Genomic DNA, 20,173 nt, shown 5'->3' with positions numbered 1-20,173 from the left:
TGTGCTAAATTCTATGAAGGTATTTCCTCATCAGGAACAATATTCAAAGTCAGTGTGAATAGCATGAGATGCTGATGAAATGCCAAAGCAACACAATTTTTCAGGCTTGATGCTACTGTAGCAACAGACATATTCATGGGAAAATGCACTTGGTTTGATAAGTATCATAAATGCATTATCAATTTGAAAAGTTAATGTGCTGTGTGGTCTTAGATAAGTTATGTACCTTACTCTGTGCTTTTGCCTCTATTACAAAATGGTCATAATAATAGTACCTAGTTTCATAGGGTTGTGAAAACTAAAATGGATAATGCATTTAAAGCATTTAACAAATGCCTTGAAAACATTTGCTCAATACTTTTTAAAGGTCGTTTTTTCTAGGAACCTGAAGTTATAGAGCCAAATCTACAAATCAAGGAAAACAAAGGAATTTAAAAGTTATTTCATGTCTATTATCCACTAAGGGAAAGGACTAGGATATGTCTTTCACATCAGATGGTTTTTGGATGAAGCAATTCTGAACAGTATGGTAGAACTCCCTGGCAATGTCCAACATCCTCTAGTTTAACATTTTCTTTCACAATCTCAATGAATACAATATATGATACATTCCAGCAGACTCTAATTCAACTAGCATTTAATAGGTGGATGAAATAGACTAGCCAGCGACCCTGTAGGTTATATTTTATTATTTCCAAGCTGCAGAAACATTAAAATGAACATAGACAACAATAGCATATGCAAGGGCCTTTTTTTTTTACCTCACAGGTCTGCAACAAAGTAACATTTATACTCCTAAAAACAAGCAGTTAAAAATCTGCAGAAGCCACAAATTGAAGCAATCAGCTCTATATAAAACAGCTAGAAATTTAGCATTAGAAAATCTGAAAAGCGTTCTCCATTTTTTTTTAAAAAAAACACTTTATCCCTGTGCCTCATTTATTTCATAATGAAGTTTGTACCTTTTCATCTCCCTCACCTATTTCACTCCTCCTGCCCCTCCCTCCCCTCTGACCACCATCTACTGGGTTGTTCTCTGTATCTGTGAGGCTGTTTCCATTTTGTTATGTTTGTTCACTTGTTTTGCTTTTTAGACTCCACATTTAAGTAAAATCATACAGTATTTGTCTTTCTCTGACTTACTTCACTTACCATGATACCCTCTAGGGCTAGCTATCCAGGTTGTCACAAAGGAATCCACTCTTAAACAAAAAAGGTGATACTCCAAGAAGTGTCATGATATATGCAATTCACTTTCAGGTATACAGCAAAACAACTTGAAGAATGAAAGTATGCAACATAGATGGACAATAGACAAACATAAAAAGCAAATATGACAAAACAAATTATTATCCGATAAACACTTAACAAAATTGTTCATTGTTGAGTCTACATGGAAGGTATATGGCTGTTCTTTGTACTATGTTTTCAGCTTTTCTGTATGTTGAAAATTCTTATGATGAAAAAATGTGGACGTTTATACATGTTCTAAGCTTATTAAGTATAACAGAAATAAGTCTCTTCCTCCCTCAAATAAATATTAAATATATTTCAGTAATAATCATATTTTATTTGAGGTATAAAACTAATCAACCGTTGAGATATACACAGAATTAACTATGATATAAAAGAAGCTCCTGAATATAATAGGAAGGGCTTCTAAAATTACTTCTTTTCAGGCTGAATTTATTCCATGAATCCATTAACATATCTAAACCTTGCAGATACAGTTAGTCAACAAAGTGAGGAAAGTTAGTTCTTGGCGTTTCCTTTTTTTACAGGAAGTTGACCTGTAGCTTCCAAATACTTATTGATAAGGTCTTCTTGTGCAGCTGGTAAACATGGCTGATATCTGCAGTACTCCATTGTATATTCTCCCTTCCCCTGGGGGTTTAACACAAAAACAGAAACAAAAAGCAGATTTTTTTTTTTAAACAACTATCAAGTAAAGTCATGCAAAGACAAGATTTCACAAAAATGATTTTGCAGGATGGTCTCTTGAAGAACACTGAAGTAAAATTTAAACACTTGCTTACCTCTGTGCATGACCTAAGTTCAGTAGAATAACCAAACATTTCATTTAGAGGGACCTGAAAACATACACAGTAGATACTTCAGCATTGCTTATTGAAAAATATTTGAGAAAAATACAGAGAAGACTTAGTCATTTTAACTCCTTTAGACTCAGGTTTCTACTAACTACTCCTGGTTTAAAAGAATTAAAAGCCTAAGAGAAACCTGTTTTTGTTTTACCACAGTAGAAACCCTATTTGAAAGTAATTTCATTTGACAGACACAACTAGAAACCCAATCTTTCAGTTTCACGGAGCGGACACCACTAACAGCCATCCCTCTCATCCCCACTCCACGCAGCAGTGTTTCTTCTGTGAAAATGTGAATACAACTTTCCCTTGGACTCCTCAATGATAGGCTATATGCCAAGAGTAGTGTCTTCTAAGAGGCCTTAGGTAACGTGATAAACCCTTTCTCCCATGAGATTTAAGTAAGGGACAGGCAAGGGAATTAAATATTATCCCAATAAATTAGAACATAATAAAAGGGCTATGCAAACAAAGCTATAATGAGAAAGAAAGGTAATTATACATCTAAGAAGATGACATACTCACAAAAGGCCTACCTGAAATGAATCTTATTTTTAGATTTTGCACTTAAAGAGATGCTCTAACAGCAAAGTACAGAAATTGCCACATACATATAAGCCACAAATTCAATACTCAAACGTGGAAATGTGCCAATCTGCTCTACAATTTCCAAAAACAAAAGCTAACTCTGATTTTCTCTTGTGGATAATAAAAGCAAGGATGTCAGTGACTAACAGTACTTACATCTGCATATAGTGTAAAATAGTCCTCAATTCCATCTTGTCCCGTGATTATTCCATGGCGCCGGTTAATTCCTGCAATCACTGGTCCCTGAAATTCATTTGGAGCTACAACTTCCACAGACATAATAGGTTCAAGAATACATAATGTGGCATTTGCCAGGGCTAGGGTTTAAAAAAAATAAATTGGTTTATTAATCTTTAAACAAATTGGAACTCTTTCCTATCCACATATACAAAAGGGAAATAGAAAGTGCTCTCCCAAAGGTACACACATAAATGATAAGGTTAAAATATCTGATCTGGACTCATTTTTCTAGTAGCAGCAGCAGTCACTCTTCTAAATGGAACTTACAGTAAGACAACACTTAATTCTAATATTAGTATGTCCATTACCATATTTTCATCCTAAAAATCATTAGGTTGCAGAAATAATATAAAAGGGTCTTACAACAACATTCGATCAAGTCCCTTCCCATTTAAATTATGCAGTTGAGGGTTACTAATTCTTTCTGAAATCCTTCGGGAATAAAGACACTATCTGTTAAGTCTCTGACCAAGGTAAATCAATTCTTTCTTGTTGGTCCCTGGCAGACAGTTATTTATACTTGGAGACAATAATCAAGTCACGCCTGAGATATGCCTGTGCTAAACAATTTCAATACCCGACTGAGAATTAGAAAACCAAGTTTCTAGCTTCTGCTCTGCCTCTAATAAGTTATACGCCTTTTGGAAAAACACAATCTGTCCAGATCATGTTTCTTCACCTACAAAATAAAGACATCGGCCTAGATGCTAAAGGCCATTTAAGCACTAAACCACAATGTGTTTTTTATGTGTGTTTTTTAAAATAAAAAAACCTTATTTTTTTAATCCCACTTAGTACATAACAAGAACACTTCTTACTGTGACAAATGCTGACTGAGGTTGAAAATGTAACAGTGCGGAGAGAATATAAAAAAAACTTCAAACACTCATATTTAATTTGGACATTATGATAGTGTGGGATAATACTTCAGCCTCAGACTGGATGAATTATCTTTAAATAAAGACTTTAAGCATAACATGAAAAGGTGACAAAATGTTTTGTTTTAAAATAATCATAATTTTCCAAGCATCAATTTGTTTATAATAATCTAGTCAGCAATTATTCTTGTATATTCATTAAAGCACTTGTTCTAAAGACACTATTAGCTTAAGTGCAATAATTATAAGAACAGCCATTTTAATATACTTGCATTTCTTTGAAATGTTTTCTAATTCAAATCATATCTTAGCTCAGACCTAACTTTGACTCATTACTCCTAATTAGTGAATTTTGTTCTGAAAAGAGGAATAACTGAACTCTGCAGACTCCTAAGTTTCATTAGCTAAGCCTGCAGAATTCTACGCAGACAGCTAAAGCAGTAGACTAAAAATTCTAGACTGTAGAAGCTCTATTTCTTGTTAACTTCTTGGGTTACCACAACAGCAGAACTTCCTTGGCTCTAAATAAATGTAATTAATGCAGAAGAAGGTACCCAGAAAGAGAGATGTGAACAGACATATTAAAATTTAGTTACACATTAACTAGTGTTTTCAACAGGTCAGTAATATAAAAGAGCTAGAGTGTGAGACGGTCATATTCTAAAGAGAAAGAAGGGGCCAAATATATAGTGTATAGTATATAATTGTTGAGGACGACCTGTCCAGTTCTCGGTTTCATATTCCCTCACCCTGCTCCTTTCCTTTTAACTCCCTCTTTCTTCCTAAATCCACCTTCTGATTCACCTCGCCCTTATTCATGCTTTTCTCTGTCCCATTCCATATGACAAGATTCCAGAGCTAAATTCATCCTGCCATTTTTTAAAAGTCACATGGCAGCCAAGTCCTACAAGCAATTTTTCCAGAAGTAGAATAAAAAGCAAGTGAAAATAGCCACACCATCACAGGACCTTTTAAGCCAAAGTGGTGCGTAGAGGTGGTAATGTTTCTATTTCAGTCCCCTAGGGATAAAGTTGATAACACCAGGCTGGGTGCTAAAGAGGCTGTGTGAGGAGGTGGTCAAGGGCTAGGCTCTGGTCTGGGTTTAACTCTCAGCTCCACCACTAACTAACATGTAACCTTGGGCCATTTGATTGACTACTCTTGAGTCTCAATTTTCTCAACTATAAGGCCACTGTTGAAGATAAGATATGATAATTCATGTACTCAACATAATACACAGCACAAAAGTGATCAATAAGTGTTATTATGACCACTCTGAGACCAAAAGCTGGCAAATGGGTGGCACTGCACAGTGCTAGGTCAAAGGTAATGTGAAGGGAAGAGGGATTAGCCTTCACTATGCCCAAATATGTGTGTGCAAGTGTTTTCAAGTACATTCTCATCTAATACTTTGGCATTACTATCTCCAAACAGCCTGGGCTTGCCCATTTCCACAGAGTTAAGTATGAAGTAGAGCCAGCATTCAAACTCGAAGCCCAGGAGATCAGAAAAGGGACACTGCTGAGTAAAATGAGCTAACATGACTCTGGGTAGGCCTTTATTTCTCTTGTAGAGTAGCTACAAGTTCAATGTTTCTGCAGAGACCAAGCACAGCAGTCTAAAAATTGGCCATAGACAATGATGGCAACAGTTAACATCCATGGGGTGAAACAGTCCCTGAAAGAACATTCAATTTCACGTTTCAGTTTTAGTTACATCATTGATTAATCTCTGGGGCAAAGTTTACACTGTGACTGAAAATAGTTCCAGTTTTCATTTTTTTTCAATGAAAACTACGTGAGAATTTGAACTATTTTTCTTCCAATTTTGATAATAGAGAATAGCTCAAAAGTATAAGCTAATCTGATACTAAGCTCATTTATCAACATTTTCCACCCTAAAACTCTCATATGATAATCAGTGGAGGTGTATGCATGAAAAGCTGATTTTCTTAAGAGCCCAGCAAAAATTTCCTTTTACCCTTTTATCTTTCAGTCATGGAGAAATAAGAATCAGGTGATGATACAGCAAAGTAATTCATTTTTCACGCTTGCAACCTGTTTATTTGCACATATTTATCTGGCAAAACCCAATACTCCTCAATTCAATTATTATCTGGTGCTTTTCCTTTGCACCCCACCAGGCAATCATCACACATAACAGTATTTGTACACTTAAGTATTTACAAACTGAATGGTACATATTTACCTGTTTAGTTAATATGCATAGACATAGACTTTTTTCATGACTATGTGTATATATGGACATATAATCTGTATTTATTTATATTTCATATAGGTACAATTAAAAAGGTTGAGGCTCTTTGTTAATTGATTTTACCAATTACCTTGCTTTATATAACCTCTATCCAGGAAAGCTACCAATTTCCAGTCAAGAACCAGCATAGAACAGTTGGTGATTTCTAATTTGTTTTAATTATACTTTAAAAAAGTCTCACAGTGTATACATTTATTAAATCATTACTTTAAATATTTTACAGTTTTGTCAACTGCACCTCAATAAAGCTGAAAAAAAGAATATGAAGTGATTACAACCAATTTGCCAGTTTAAGATTTATTAAAGTGGTGAACCCCTAGAAGGCAAGAGGCAGGTGTTATCAATACAATCTGAATCATGCCTAATAAAGTCTTATTTTCTTTGTGACTTTATTTCCCTTTTTCCTATTAATACAACTGACAGACTGTGACAAGGTTTCTAGATCATAAATTTCAAATGCATTTTTAATAGCTAGCTGGCATAAAGAAAATGGAGGATTCTCTCACCCTTTCACAACTGAGAAACGAAACCACAAATTACTAATGGCTCCCATTAGTTTAAGTAAAATAAGGAATTGGCAACCTGGTCAAGGAATGAGCAACCTTCTCCAGCCATTGCCCCACTCCTGGTCACAGATGCAAACAGACCAAAACCAACAAAGTCCAAAATTCATACAATAAAATCCTGATTTTCCGAATGCCTGGAAATTATGTGTTAGGATTAATTTTCTGCTGTCTATTTTGACACTCTTTGACAAAAATATCTCTGAACTGTTTTGTGAATCATAATGTAATTCTCTGCAAAAACCCACTTATGGACATAACAAATTACCATATAACGGATATGGAAGAGATGACAGAGAATGAATTTTCTGGCTCCCAGTTACAACGTAAAAGCCCCCAATGTCAAACTGCTGTGCCGTCATTTGCTTTTCTCTCTTAAAAGCAATGAATCAGATATATCTGCAATTGCTTAGGGTTCTGTTTCATCAGGGTTTTAATAGACATATTATTCTATGTGAGAAAGGTTGACAATTTTAGCAGTTTAACAAGAAGTCTGCACTGAGAATAAGGTTTACTGAATTCTTTCAAATGCCTAAAAGCCTACAATGTCATATATGAAAAAGCTGTTTACAAATTTATAGATTTTTCTGACATCTGAATAAACCACTAAAAACAGGATGACTATAGTTAATGTTTCTTTAAAATAATTCTTATAATTCTGAGCATTTGTCTTCTCTATTAAAAGTAGAACTTACAGATTATCTATGAATTTAAACTTACAAAAAATACCAGATAATTTAGGAGAACAAAGTAGGATTTTAATTTTGTAAGAAAGAAAACACAGTAATCTACCCTCACTTTGATTCTCTGAATACTTGACCAGAGCCTATCCATGTACCCTGGGGTGCTGCTTACTGCTCTGGTGGGGTTGGGGGGATGGGAAGAAGACCTAACCAACACAGTGCTGCCTTCTGCGGCTCTGATGGTGCACCAGGGAAACACATGCACTGATGTGGCAACTGCTAGACACAGCGTACCTTGTTTAAGAGCACCTTCTCCTGCGCGGATGAAAGAGATTTCATTGGAATCCACCATGTGATATGCTCCATCTTGCAGGACAAACCGGAGCCCAGAGAGCTTGTGACCAGACAGAGGGCCCTTCTCGCAGGCATCCAAAAACCCCTGTTAATGAATGAACACAAGTTCTGGAGTGAGTGGGTTTCACTCACAGAAGCATTATGAAAAACCCCCAAACGTTTTAGTATTCAGAAGTGTAACATTTTTATGTATGCTATATTTCATTCTTTAAAAAAAATTTTTTTTTAAGTTGAACAGCCTATTTAGGTATCATTATTGTGGACTCTAGATGAGCCATCCCTTGCAAAAGTCTATTACTTAAAGGTGAGAACTGGTTTGAAAGTGATGCTAAGAGCGCTAGCGATCACTTTCTCATAACCTCTTCTTCAAGAATTACTAAACTCTCATGATGCATTACAGAGACAGCATGATCTTAACTTTACAAGGAGGAAACAGGGGAAAGGCAAATCTAAGAAATTCTCTAAAATAAAACTTCAATCAAAACTGACATCTAGGGCTTCCCTGGTGGCGCCGTGGTTGAGAGTCTGCCTGCCGATGCAGGGGACACGGGTTCGTGCCCCGGTCTGGGAGGATCCCACATGCCGCGGAGCGGCTGGGCCCGTGAGCCAAAATTACTGAGCCTGCGCGTCTGGAGCCTGTGCTCCGCGGCAAGAGAGGTCGCGATAGTGAGAGGCCCGCGCACCGTGATGAGGAGTGGCCCCCGCTCGCCACGACTAGAGAGAGCCCTCGCACAGAAACGAAGACCCAACGCAGCCAAAAATAAATAAATAAATGAAAAGCAAAACTGTCAACAAGTAAAAATAAACAACAAAAAAATATACATTTCTTAAAAAAAAAACGGACATCTAATCAACAGCTGTGTCTTAAGCTCCTACTATATACCTGTCATTGCTCTGCCTCATCGGCAGATCACTACCTAACAGCTTTAGTGTTATACAATGTCAGTAAGAACTAAAATTAAAAGCTAATTTCATTTTTCCAAAGCAATTCTTTTTTTAAAAAAGCAGCTTTATTGAGGTATAACTTATATACAATAAACTACACATATTTAAAGAGTACAATTTGATAAGTGTGCAATTTGTTTTTCCATTCAGTCACTTAAATACTCGTAGAGCTCCTACAATTCAAGACAGTTTTTCATGGCGAGACAATCACACAGCTGCACATGTAGTACAATATATTTCTGACTTTCAAAACTGTAAACTCTAAATGCTGAAAAATATCTGAGCTTTCCTTCACTTACATTAATCCTGGAGAAGAAAAGATCATTTAAAACTGTGTGAATGACAAACTATTGTCTTGAAATAAAGTATAATGAATGAAACACACTAATCACAAAAAATGCTACCAAAATTAATGAAGCCAAAATTAATGCTGAAGCCAAAATTATGATCTGTTAATAAAGATTTCTAAGTTAAAAGGTTAAAAAAACCTAAAAATCTCAATCTACAAGAATAGACAGTTGCTAAAAGTTTACAACTGTCTTAAAGCCAGTTGACCTAGAAAGCCAACAAATCACTAGTAACCCATTATATGTGCAAATCACTTCACAATTCCCAAAGAAATATCAGAGTCTTATCTGATCCTTGAGTTTGTGAGGGGTTTGGAATTAAGTACTATATGCTCAGTTTACAAAAGAAAGTGGCTCTGAACACCATGACTTACCCAAGGGTATGTTAATCACTAGCAGAGATGAGGACAGCACCCAGGTGTTGGGAATCTTAATGAATGTACATTCTACTACATCAGTACATCTAAAACTTTCATAAACCCCTAAGCTTACTGCAAATTTCAAGTGATGATTATAATCAATGAAGTAGTTTCAATTTATCAAGAGAAATACAATAACTATGATTAAGAAACAGAATGACTTCCCCTCATCGTCATAGCATATATTTATAGCTCTTGAACTTAATGATTCTAATCAGATGGAAAGTTTAATGAGAAAAAGAAGCAGAACTGTAATGAAAATGAACCACAGAAGACAATGTGATAGCAATGTGATTTCATACCTAATAGACTGTTTTTGATTTTTTTTTGAATGCAATAAAGGTTTTTTTTGTTTGTTTTTACCTTTTCTACGGCAGGCACAAATTGCTTTGGAACATTTGACCCGAATGTTTCATCTGAAAACTCCAACTTAGTGTAGTTCTCTGGGTCCAGAGGCTCCAGTACACCTATCACTTTTCCAAACTGGCCTGCACCACCTGATTGTTTTTTATGTGTAAACTCAAACCTGAAAGTAATTTAGGAAGAAGAAGAAAAAATCAGCATACCATTATATAATTACCAAAATGAAATAACTCCTACTAATTTAAATGAAAAACCACCTCTCATCATTTTTACTTTTTCCTTCAAATATGATGGCCTTGCTATAAAATTATTCTAGAATTTATTTAAAAAGTAATCCTGGGCTTCCCTGGTGCAGTGGTTGAGAGTCCGCCTGCCAATGCAGGGGACACGGGTTTGTGCCCTGGTCCGGGAAGATCCCACATGCCGTGGAGCAGCTAGGCCCGTAAGCCATGGCTGCTGAGCCTGCACATCCGGAGCCTGTGCTCCACAACAGGAGAGGCCACAACAGTGAGAGGCCCGCGTACCACAAAAATAAAATAAAATAAAATAAAAATAATTAAAAAGTAATCCTGTCTTTTCTGTTCTTACTTGGAGGTGAGGGTGGAGCACACCACCAAAGTAATCCATGGTTTTAATTCTGCTAATTCTGAACTTCACAAGTAGAAAGTAAAAGTCAACAAATTAAAATAAAAAGTCCGTCTAAGGTTCTTATTCTATTAATAGTAACCTACATTCCAAAGAGCTTACCCATTTCTTTTGGAATGCCTCCCTTCCCTGGGACACAGTGCTCTCTCCTTAAATCTCTATGAGGACAATTACCTGAAAATAGGAGCTATGCAGTTAATTCATTGAGATAGTTGCTATTTGATTTTACAACTTGTACACTATGGACTGAGAAAATAGGAGAGAAGGGAGTTCCAGGCGGAATAACTAACACCTGAAAATGATTAATGGCAAAATGATCATGATTAACATAAGTCATTCAAATAGACACAGGTCAGTGTTTACTTGAAACTACTAATGACAACATAAATAGGATGAAATAATCACCTTACATGCATACTAAATATATGTAAACACAGGCTACGACGATATCATTGAAAAAAACATTTCATGAGTATCTACTGTTTGCAAGGCATTCTTCCTTTAAACTGAAACCTTCCTCAAGACCATAAGATGGAAGAAGTTGGCTGCTTTCAAAGGTGTCTGCAGATAACTGCAGGTAAATGGACATTAATGAGTGTGTGTTCCTGCGTACAGATCTGTGAATGGTTTGGAAGAAGTAAACAGCAAATTTCAGTAGATGTCAGCTTGGAATAAGCAGTTTCCATAGAGAGCCTAAGCGTGAATGTGCCTGATGAACTGCCTTTAAATAATCTTCCAGCAGTCAAGAGCTTCAGGATAGGCTGGGAAACAATGCTGAATGGTTGATTTTCCCGGGAGAGAAACAAACAGCTATCAGAACCGAGAGCAGGAAAAGGAGAAGAGAAACAACTGCCAAATCACCACAGAATTACTGAAGGGATTCCAAAACTGTGGTCCACTGACATATTCTCTAGTATGCTCAAGTTCTCTGAGACATTTTAAATTTTGTTTTCAATTTGACAATAATATGACATACAACATACTCTAGATCTGTGCTGTCTATATGGTAATCACTAATCATGGATATTTACATTGAAATTAAATAAAATTTAAAATTCAGTTCCTCAGCTGCACTAGTCACATTACAAGTGGTCAACAGGCAGGTGTGGAGAGTGGCTACTGTCCGGGACAGCAGAGCCAAACATTTCCATCACTGCACAGACTGCTACTGGACAGCAGTGCCGTGGAGGGCCAGATCACAGACAAGCAATCCCTGCAGTTTCAGGGATTTCAGGCTGCATTTATAATCAAGTGGATGCCAAATAACAGGACACTTGTGTACCAGGCTTGTGCTAAGCACTTTTTATGAACTGTCTTACTTGTTCTTCACCACAGACCCATGAAGTAGGCACTATTTTTTTTATTATTTTACAGGTGAGAAACCTGAGGGTCAGAAAAGCTAAGTAACTTGCCAAACGTGATACAGCTCTTAAGTGGCAGAGCCAGGATCTGTACCAACACTCTTAATCAAACATGTTTCTAAAAGGCTAATAAGAATATAAACTGATTTAACCTGCACACGATGCAGTCACTTCAAAAGCTGTTAGAAGACACTGCACAAAGAGAGATTTTACTGTAGCTTAAACAGAGAAGTGGAAGAACTAAGACATCACTTGGTAGGCACTGAATAGATATGCTGAAGGCAAAAGAATCTATGCTCCTGTGGTCAGACCACTGGAATTTTGTAAAAGACAATTTCATTTTGACAAAACATCATCTCTCACATTAAAATTACTGTTAATTAGAATTTGTGTTGGTTTTATTGTATATCTCTATTTTGTAGATTTATTTTGACTTCATAGTCTTATCAAAGTTGCAAGCCATAGGAGTTTTTACTTAAGTTTTATGTTCATACAATTATTTAAAATAATAATTTAATTTGCCCGATCCCAGAGACCCATAATAATTTTGCTACTTTCAAGGTAACTCATATATTATTCAAGTTTGCGGATAATGATTTCTTGACTTACCACTAATGAAATTTTAGTAAGTAAGATTTCAAGGACTCAAATATAGGAATAAGATTCTCTCAATGCAATTTAAAATCTCTAAATAGGCAGTTTAAAAATTTTAATATAATAATTATATTTTAAAAAGAACCTAAATTGGTATGTGTACTTTTAGTAAATAAATGCCTGATACGTCACAACCTCTGTTACTAGCCTTGATCTACAGAGATGGTAACTGTATTCGTAAAGCTTCAAATGGGTGGTTTCATCTAGGAAGCTCACATATTGTACACCTCACAAGTCTAACTGGTAATAAAACAGATGTTAACTAGCTACTTGTGAAAACTAAAATTTCATTATCAGCAAAAAAGCTCTTTCTGGGTAATTAGAATGTATTCGGCCACTCCTCCTTGGACACTATCAAAGGAGCACATAATTCATAACAACTAACACACAAATACAATGACAACCTAAGAGGTTGGCTGATAGATGAATGACTCATCCCCCCACCGCTCCCACCCAAAAACAGAAAAACAAGCTTCAATTTTTTACAAAAAGCCTTGAGGAGAAACTAACCCTTTCATCCTCTAGTTATGTGATGGTTGTTGGCTAATATAATTAGAAAGAATGGGAATGCCTTACCACTTACTATTCTTTAAAAATCTTACTCCAAAGACTTTATTTATAAATAAATTAAAAAGGGTATTTGAAAAACAACACATTACAAATACATTTTTGTTAACTTTTTTTTTTTTAAAAAAAAGCAACACAATATATATGTCTACCCAAGGAACCTTCAAAATCATTTTTGGGAAAAATAGCATAGAGTCTTTATTTCTAAGCCAACAAGCGTGTCAGTTTGGCTATACACTTGATGAAAAGAAATCTTAGCTGCTAGATCTACAGCAAATCCAAAGAACAGCCTAGACTATAGTTCCTTTAAAGTTCACAGGAGGTAATTAAGAGATCTGGAGAGTAAAAATGCACTGCCTACTAAAAGTCTGTGCTTGCTTAAGGAGCTTTAAAAACTGCTTTTGTTAGAAGCTACTTCAATGTAGTGCTTTGTATAAATTCAGTTTTTAAGTAAGTTTTAATCCTCAAAGTAAAATTTTCAAAGTGATTTAGAAAGTTGGAAGCATGGTGTGATATCAAAACCTCATCTTTCGAAGATCAGCAAAGGGAGAGAGGAGTGCCAAGTACCTTTTAAAATTCTCCTGACTTAAATTACATAATCCTCCAAATTAATGCTATCGTTTGCAGTCTCTCGCACCCTGATTTGGGCAGAACTGATACACCACCACAGAAAGTTGGGTATGAGCAGGCCTGTTCCTGGCCAGGGAAGGGAAAAGAAGGAATCACTATGACTCACTACCTGGCGCTCCTTTGTACTTTGCCCCGTGCCGGACACTGCGGGTGGTGTATAAGGAAGTTGCGCTCCAGCCTGCAAGTAAAGCAACCAGCCTCCTTCCACGAAGAGGAAACTTGAAGCCCCAGAGATTCTCCACTAAGGCGAAGGCCCGAAAGCCCCTCCCCAAGCTTCTGTAAAGGTTAATAAAAGGAAGGATGTAGTCCCTGACAACCCAGCCCAACGACTCCCTCCTCACCCGCCCCACCCTTAAAGTAGGAGGGGGCTCTCTTCAAACAGGGACCAGAGAGTAACAGTAGGCGATAGCAGGGCGGGGCTCCAAGAGCAGCCTCGGTAGGAGCCAGCTCCCAGGAAGCGGGCTTGCGGCTTGCAGAATCGGAAGGAGGAAAGGAGGGAAGGAGGGAGACCGGGAGGGAAGGAGCTGGCGGCCCCGCCCCAGGCCCCGCCCAGCCCGAAGGAGGAGGGCTGACTTTTCCGCCTGGGGGACTCGGCAGCAGGCAGGACGGGGGTGCCCTTCCCTTCCTGTGAAGCTCGAGCAGCCCCACACAAGCCCAGCCGCCGCTCACCAAGAATGGCAATCCCTCCGACCCACTACCCGGCCACCAGGGCGGCCTCGGTGGTAGAGAGCTGCATCAACTACCAGCAGGGCAGCCCCCACAAGGTGTTTCTGGTGCAGACAGTCAAACAAGCCAGCCTGCAGGTGAGTCGGGCAGAGGGTGGTGGCGGCACCTGCTAGCGTTCCCCCCACCGTCGAGGGTCTCAGCTCCACCTGCTCCTGACTCCCCACACCCCTTGCCCGTTTGGGGCCTCAAGGCTGGCTGTCTCTCTAGAGGAGTTGGCTCTTCTGGGCTTGGGCCGCACTCCAGTCTCTGGGGACAGCCCCGGGGCTGTTTGTTGTTTTTACGGGAAGGCAGAGGCACTGATAGTTTTTATGGGCCCTGCTACAAGGAAATCGGTAAATGTTCTCAATTGGGGCGGCTTCTCCCCTTTCCCCAAGTGAAACCTATAGGAACCATTTTCAAAAGGATCTTAAAACTGGCGCTATGTTTAGCATCTACTATTCCAATCTGGGCCAACAAAAGCTCCCGTCTTGCAAAAGATTCTTCACTGCCTGAATTTTAAGATCAATCCTTTATTAGACGCTTTGACCAAAATGAAGGGGTAAACAAAAAGCAACAGAAACTGACAAAGCAGAGTAAAAGTACCGTGGCCTGAAGCTTCACTTCAACCATCCAAACACTACTGCCACTGACTGCTGTGAATGATGGGCCCCCCTTTGGCTAAAGGGTTAAATTAAACGCTCAAGACCTCAGCAACCACTAAGCTTGTTTCTATTTTACTAAAATCTAATAGATTTGAGACTGACCCTTATCTATCTGACAGAAGTTTAACTGCTAAAAGTCTTTAAGAGCTGACAGGGAGTAAATGTTATTTCAAGACCACACCAGATAACACAATTAGGTATAGATTCTCAATTACATCTTGATTCAAAAGTGAAATACCTAAACGTCTGTCTTACTGTTATAAAATTTGTTAACGCATCATTTTGCAGGTCCACTAACATACAAGTAAAAGCAGTACTTAACATTCTCTAACCACTTTGCAGTAAGCTGCCTCAAAATGGAATTCATCTTCATTGAACACTATTTGGAGGGTACATAAGGCTTTATGAAAAAGCTTTTCAATGGGGCATCCTATTTGTCACCTTTAGAATTAAAATTTTCAAAATTTCTTATGTGGAATTTAGGATCACAGATCCAGAGGTTAGAGTATGACTGAAGGTGAATTATAACCGATTTTATTTATATATGCTTTTATCTCACCCTCTTGTTCTCATCCAAAATAACCCTGCTAGAGGACCTGCTAAATTAGATGTCACAAACATGGTGACATGCCTTGGTCAAGGTGTAAGGCCTTAATCATTTACCCCCAACAGTCAGCACCACACCCAACCAATGAGAATGGATTCTTCTAACAATGTAAAGAATTGAGTTATTGTTATAATAACACCACATTTTCTTAATTTTAGGATATTCCGGGAAGAGGACGTAAGTATCACCTTAAATTTTCTGCGGAAGAAATTATCCAAAAAGTAAGTGAAATGTCATTTTATTATGAAATAAAATTTGATTCCTAATATTCCATATCACCTCTGCTGATCAAATCATAGGATTAATTGGGTTTTTAAAAAAGTTGCTGTAAAATCCCTGCCTCAAAAAAAATGATCACCATACAAAGGTCAGTTTTTACTTTTTGTGTATTCTGAGATACACTTAGTATTTCTATCACGCTATTTAGAAAAGAGACTCTATATACTTCAGTTCAAATAAATTTCCTTTAAAAATGTTACATACTCATAGGCCAGTATGAATTTATGCCTAATATGAACAAGTGTAATAATTAACTCTACAATCATCATCACTTTTTAATGTCTGTTTCATTCTGTTTTTCATTTCTTTTATTTAAAGAAAGCAAGTGCTTTCTTAGATATTTAAGAGCAATAGAATGGCCAACTGATACCACTGTGTTCAGATAAGAATCTTTCAGTAATGGGGCAGGGAAATTTTAAAAAATTATACACCTGTCAAATTATTAATGAGACAAACTTAAAAGGAAGGAACTACCACTTGTACCATAACCATCCTGAAATTTTAAAAAGCTTGCCCTTTTGTTAAGCACAATTAAGAAGAGATACAGGCTAACATAAGGAGATTCATTAAAAGGCATTTGAGCTGCTTGATAGTCATCTTTACAAAGCAGAACCAATGCTACAATCTTCTCATTTTATATTTGGATATAGATTGCAGAATCTGAGTTTGAGGAAATTTCTGTTATTTCAGGAGGAGAGAATAAGAGTAATGGACAGACTTAAAAAAGTAACCAGAGTCTAGAGTTGGTATATAAAGACAGACTAAACTCTGCCTTACAAATGGACTTCCCATTAATACTGAAATACATAGTTTTAAAATGAATTTACAAGATTATGAGACCTTATATGTTATAAAATAAGTTACCTATTTTAGATACCTCTAAGAAAATTATTGGGCCACCATCAATTAGATACCTCTGGAATAGGTACACTCAAGTCAAGTCTGAAACAACATCATTAGGGGGGCAATGCTTTAAATGTTATATCTCAAAGAACAATAATTAGTAATGGATGGCCATCTACATGTAAAGATCTTTCACAAAATGTTTCAAACAGCAAGTTACAGTGAATTGCACAGCTGAAGTACTGTACCCTCCAATGGGACAAGATACTGCACCAGAAGTCAACTTCACATTTGAAGGAGAAATTGGAAAGAACCCAGATGACGAAGACAACACATTTTATCATAGACTCAAGTCTATGAAGGAACCACTAGAAGCACAAAATATTCCAGGTATATAAATATATGGCACGGAAAAAAATTTTTTTTTTTTACTTTAAGATCAATATCAATTACCTATGCTCAAAACTGTTAGATGTTAACATTATGCTGGCAATATACTGACTTTTGCAAAAATATTTATTACTAATCTAATTCAACAACAAAAAAGCCTTGGAACTTTATAGATCAATCTATGGTTTAATTAAATTAATTACTTTCTGTATGCATTTGAAGAAAACTAAGACATGACTAAGAATTTAGATTTTTTTAAAGGTTAATACTGTATATATAAAATAATTCCATTTATCATATAAATGTTTCCCTCACCAGACAGTTTTGGAAATGTACCTCCAGAAATGAAGCCAGTTCAACATTTAGCCTGGGTTGCCTGTGGTTATATAATATGGCAAAATTCTACTGAAAATACATGGTATAAAATGGCAAAAATTCAAACTGTCAAGCAAGTGGTAAGTAATTTCTATAAAATACACTATTAATAGATTTAATATTTACCGAAGGTGTTATAATTCATATTGGATAAATAGTACCCCTTTAGTCATTTTGTATTTAAGATAGTGAAGTCAGTATTTGAAGAAGTCAGTTATCAAGGCTAGAGAAGGTGAAGCTGCAGTTTCAAGAGAGTGAAGTCTTGAATTATAAATAATTTGGCAATGGTTTTTGTGTGCAGCTTAATACAGATTATTTCCTTTTGCAACCTAAGTTTTGTGTTCAAATTACTATAATCATGTGATACTGAAACCACCTCTGCTTTTTTCCTCTAGTGAAATGGTAGTGTCAGAGCTAGAGATATGGCTGGCATTTTTCCCCCAGGATCAGCTGGAACAAAAATATTAGCACCTCAGTCTTTGTGAAGCTTGCTGTATATAATTATCTTTTATAACCCATTTAGTCATAATTGACAACCTCATATCTTACTTGTTGCTAGCCTTGTATTTTAAGTCTGATATGACTATTCCAAACTGCCTCTTTCTAGACCTTAAAGAGATTAAAATAAATCTTTGAGTTTAGCTTTATTAAGAGGTTTAAAAGAAAAACAAAATATGTCAACTAGTAGTATTTAATGGAATACAAGAAAAATACTCTGTAAGAGAAAAGCACTTTCCATTGGCTTGTTTCAGTTTGTTGATAACAAACTGCAAGGCAGCTGGAGCACCTTTACTCCACAAGCTTTTGCAGCCACTTATTAGATAACTTTGGACACTGGAGGACAGGATACCAATTACAGTACTCAGAGTGTAATGCCAAATACCTAGCATCACTATTTATAACACTTTAAGGGAGCCTTCTTCTAATGCATTTTTGTAGATAGCAACCTTGGTTATAACACTCCTATAGGGGCACTGAGGCTCAGATAATTGAGTAGCTGGGTCCACGTTACAGAGGATATACAATCACAATCATGATTTTCAAGCCATGTTTTTATAGCAAAATATGCAGTGTTACTGCTTTATGAAAGAAATTTCCTGTAACCCTTCACTAAATTGAAGTTTTAAAGCATTAATGAAAATCCCAACAGAAGAGTTTAACCACTGCTTCGGCATGTATATATTTATATATCTTTACCTATTATGATCCAACACGTAAGAAACCTTCCTGATTTTTACCTTATCCTTAAAGGACATTCTTTGTTGATATAGTCAAAGAAGGGATTGCTTCAAGATACTATTAAGGAGAGAAGACTATAGTTTTACTTGATCCTGGGGCCATATTTATAATTACTGTCAACCAAAGGAGCCACAGGAGTTTGTGCTGCCTCTTGGAGTCTAGGGCTTGTTTCAATACATCAGTTATAAGCCTTAAAGAGCCTTGGGTGAGTACAGAAAATTTCTGACGACCATGGTTTGAAACTCTAGATGCAATATTTCTGTGCAGCTGATAGTATAAATACTTTATGTGTCCAAAGCAATAAGCAGCATAGATCAAAGCTTTAGTTACAAAATCAAACATTACATTTTATTATTTTCAGTTTTTTAAAAGAGAATTTCTATTATAAAATTGGTTTCCTTTAGTTTTACACTCTCATTTCAGTAGTTTATCCCTTAAACGATGCTTTTCTGAATAATGGAAACATTAAGGAATCTTAAATGACAAATTATAGACTAATGTTTTTAAGGAGCTACCACAACTCAGAGAATGGGTAAATGATTTTTAGAGGAAAAAAAATTTTTTTAATCATGATTTTAAAATGTAGTTTGAAAGAAATCTTATTTATAAGAGAATAGTTTTTCTGCCAGGCTAAATAAATTATGACATTCAATTTTTAATTTTACTGAAGTATTACTGTCATCTACTAAAGAAAGCTGATTCTTAAAATTATCATTTTTGCCAGTGATATCAAGTTTTAAATGCAGGTTTTTATTTTTTATTATAGCAAAGAAATGACGACTTCATTGAGTTAGACTACACCATTCTACTTCATGACATTGCATCTCAGGTAGAGTATCATTTTCCTTTATTTGATGCTACATTGAAAATTGAGACTCATTTTATAGCCACAGTATGCCTTATTAATTTCAACTCTAAATCAGAATTTATATAAATTCAAATAGGCACCAGGTTGAAATATATTACACTTGCAGCAATTTAACTTGTTTTGTGCTTTCTTTATGAGGACTGTTTTGTTTCTAACAAAATATAAACCCAACTCTGTTTTCTTAAATGTTTTCTGAATTTTATCATAGCATCAGTTTCCTTTACTTGCAGGAGATTATTCCTTGGCAAATGCAAGTTCTCTGGCATCCACAATATGGTACTAAAGTAAAACATAATAGCCGTCTACCAAAGGAAGCACAATTGGAATAAATGAAGACTGTAACATTCGATGAAGTATAAACATGCTTATTAATGATGTGTATACCAGTCTTCATTGATATCTAGCTTAAAGGGTCAGACAAATCTCATAAGTGTCCCTTTGTATAAACGGCCTGAACTACAGAACTATATAGCTTCCATAATAAAGAGCACCACAATGTAAAAGTGTCTTATCAACAGTAATAGTGCTATGTATATCCCCTAATAAAAAGCTTTAAATTCCAGCCTCATAGTTTATGTTTAATCATTTT

The 20,173-nt window shown here is 36.3% G+C and overlaps 2 protein-coding genes across 2 annotated transcripts in view; one reads left to right on the top strand and one right to left on the bottom strand.

The window, feature by feature from the left end:
* Positions 1-670: 670 nt before the first annotated feature.
* GFM1 (G elongation factor mitochondrial 1) overlaps positions 671-20,173 on the bottom strand; it is a 43,502-nt gene continuing 23,999 nt past the window's right edge. Inside the window, exons 14-18 of the mRNA XM_081235028.1 lie at positions 9,760-9,922; positions 7,626-7,770; positions 2,847-3,007; positions 2,037-2,090; positions 671-1,884 (exon numbers count right to left, since the gene is read on the bottom strand). Of these exons, the coding sequence (XP_081091154.1) occupies positions 1,753-1,884; positions 2,037-2,090; positions 2,847-3,007; positions 7,626-7,770; positions 9,760-9,922 (655 nt within the window). The 3' untranslated portion in view covers positions 671-1,752. The remainder of the gene's footprint in view (positions 1,885-2,036; positions 2,091-2,846; positions 3,008-7,625; positions 7,771-9,759; positions 9,923-20,173) is intronic.
* Positions 14,080-20,146, top strand: LXN (latexin). Its single transcript, XM_081235030.1, has 6 exons — positions 14,080-14,419; positions 15,749-15,811; positions 16,925-17,102; positions 17,421-17,557; positions 19,483-19,545; positions 19,815-20,146. Exons 1-6 carry the CDS (start codon positions 14,291-14,293, stop codon positions 19,911-19,913), a joined length of 669 nt encoding a protein of 222 aa, XP_081091156.1. The 5' UTR covers positions 14,080-14,290; the 3' UTR covers positions 19,914-20,146.

The sequence above is a fragment of the Mesoplodon bidens genome (genome assembly GCF_964165515.1).
Source record: "Mesoplodon bidens genome assembly, chromosome: 5".
In the NCBI taxonomy this organism is placed as follows: domain Eukaryota; kingdom Metazoa; phylum Chordata; class Mammalia; order Artiodactyla; family Ziphiidae; genus Mesoplodon; species Mesoplodon bidens.
Note: the sequence above shows the minus strand (reverse complement) of the source record. Positions and strands in the feature narration are given on the sequence as shown.